Here is a 2,500-nt window from a genome sequence, read left to right as displayed (position 1 = left end):
TCTCTCTCTCTCTCTCTCAGCTTGGAGGTAATCACTGGATACTTAACGGCCCCTTCACGTATCGTTAAGCTTTTCTTCCATTAAGCTTAAGCACTCGGTAACACGCAAGCTTTACCTGTAAGATATATTGACGTGTTTATGACGAGGTATGTCTTGTGGTCAATGCATACATACATACATACAGACATACTTCCATACACACACACAGACATATAGAAAATTCAGGTATACAGTGCAGGTAAGGATAGAGAAAGACCGTCATCCAGGCTTCTAATTGGTTGAAGTTCGTGACGTGTATGTGTACAGGTAATGTGTAAAGTGACAACAGAGTGTGAAGGTGGGTGTGTGGGTGTATGTGGGTCTGTGGGTGGGGTGGGTGGGTGGGGGGGTGGGTACTAGACACATGTAAGATTCACTAGCTGGTAATGTCATGGGCTGGTCCAGCAATGCTGACTTATTGAGTGTCGATACATGGTCCCTCCCACCCCTCCTCCCTCACCCCTGCCTTCCCTTTACCCCTCACCACTCCCATCACCTCCCTCACCCTTTTCTTCCCTCTCTCCCTCCTTCATCTCTTTCTCTTCCTCACCCACTCTTACCTCTCCCTCCCTCACCCACCCCATCATCTCCCTCACTCCTTTCCTCCCTCCCTCTCCCTCATCTCTACCCTTCCTTCCTCCTCCTCCTTCCTTTCCCTCCTTCCCCTCCCTCCCTCCTTCCTTACCCTCCTCTCCCCTCCTTGCCCTCCATCTCCCTTCCTTACCCTGTTCTCAAGCTTCTCAACCCTTCCTCCTCACCCCTCCCTCCTTCTCTCCCACTCTCCCTCCCTGGTATGGTGGTACTGTGGTGAGGGAGATCAGGAACCTGGGATCGACCTCCGATTGTAGAGGAATACCTAAGTCTCTTCTCTCTCTCTCTCTCTCTCTCTCTCTCTTTTCTCTCTCTGGTATAAAATCGTTAGCTGTAGGGTTTAGGTGAGCCAGAAATTTATTTTAGCTGTTTGGTTTTATAAAGTTTTAGCTGTTGTAGATTGCTTTAACTTATGCTTATAGATCATCAAAATTGCTGTTAATTTTACTGAAGCCATGGCTGTTGGGAAGTGCTGTAAATTTAACTCAAAGCTTCTTAAAAATTGCTGTAAAAAATATTAAAATTCTTACTTTTTCAATACTGCTGTAAATCAAAATGACTCCCATTATATTACCCAAACATCTATAAATCGAATTCTCATCTGAAAAAAAAAGTATTTTTGTAAAACCTGTAAATAAAAAACGACAGAGGTACAAAAAATGGCAACACTCGACTACATTTGGCAGCGAATCAAAAATACTTATAATCACTTATTTACAATTTACATTTACAAGACAGGTGAGAAATATATTGCATTTATTGCATTCCTCAGTGACAGGTAATGCACAGGTAAGGCATTAACAAAGTGCCCCCCTGATCGTTGCAATGAGTTATGTTGCAAACAAGAAGGTTGCCAGTTAGTAAATATTGACGACGAGTTGATCATAATGTGTGTGTGTGTGTGTATGTGTGTGTGTGTGTGTGTTCTTAGCAATATCAGCTGTAAGTTAATCAGCAATAACTAGATAGATAGATAGATAGATAGATAGAGAGGCAGCCAAACATACAGACAGACTGTTATGAATTATTGTCTATCTATCTATCTATCTATTCCCTTGTGTGTACAATATGTAGATAACTTGGACTAGAGAGGTTTGGATACCCCTCCTCCCCCTTCCCCCTCCCTCCTCCCCCTTCCTCTCCCTTCCTCCCCTCTTCACCTCTCCCTCCCTCCCTCCCTCTAGTAAGGCATCCTACTATAACTACTACATACTAAACGACCCTTAACGTTAAAAAGGTCAATAGCGACGAGTCATTATAGTTCCATGAGGTACTGCCCTTAAGGTTGGCACTTGAGGGGGTGTATGTGACGTAGGTGGTGACGTCATTCAAGCTCCTCCCCCTAGGGTTTGTGACGTCATTCAAGCTCCTCCCACTAGGGTTTGTGACGTCATTCAAGCTCCTCCCACTAGGGTTTGTGACGTCATTCAAGCTCCTCCCACTAGGGTTTGTGACGTCATTCAAGCTCCTCCCACTAGGGTTTGTGACGTCATTCAAGCTCCTCCCACTAGAGTTTGTGACGTCATTGAGCCCCCCTCTGCCGATGTGAAATTGATACATTATTATTATTATTATTATTGAGAATATCATCACCATCATCATCAACCTAACTAACCCATCACCTCTCTCTCTTTCTCTGGACCAATCACCTGTCTGCCTGGCCTCAGTCACCCTCCAGTCAGCCTCGTACTTCAACGGGTTCATGCTGCAGGCGAGGAAGGTCTCCGGTAACAAGGAGATAGTGGGGAGGTTCATGGAGGTGCCTCACCGGGCGGAGTACCTCACCTGTCCCAACGGCACGGAGAACACGGTGGTGCACCAGGACGCCCCCCTCAGGCTCAGTAACCTCAGCTTCACCTGGATGGCGCCC

General features: G+C 45.9%; 1 protein-coding gene across 2 annotated transcripts in view; it reads left to right on the top strand.

Moving 5' to 3' along the window:
• The window catches only part of LOC121863136 (putative ferric-chelate reductase 1), a 14,588-nt gene that overhangs the window by 6,141 nt on the left and 5,947 nt on the right, over positions 1-2,500 (top strand). For both annotated transcript variants that reach the window (XM_042361636.1, XM_042361629.1), the window contains exon 3: positions 2,298-2,500. This exon is cut by the window's right edge and continues 29 nt beyond it. In XM_042361636.1, coding sequence (XP_042217570.1) covers positions 2,298-2,500 — 203 coding nt within the window. The remainder of the gene's footprint in view (positions 1-2,297) is intronic.

The sequence above is a fragment of the Homarus americanus genome, unplaced genomic scaffold, assembly GCF_018991925.1.
Source record: "Homarus americanus isolate GMGI-L3 unplaced genomic scaffold, GMGI_Hamer_2.0 scaffold40248, whole genome shotgun sequence".
Lineage (NCBI taxonomy): Eukaryota > Metazoa > Arthropoda > Malacostraca > Decapoda > Nephropidae > Homarus > Homarus americanus.
The sequence above is the reverse complement of the archived record's forward strand: the minus strand, read 5'-3'. Positions and strand labels throughout refer to the sequence as shown.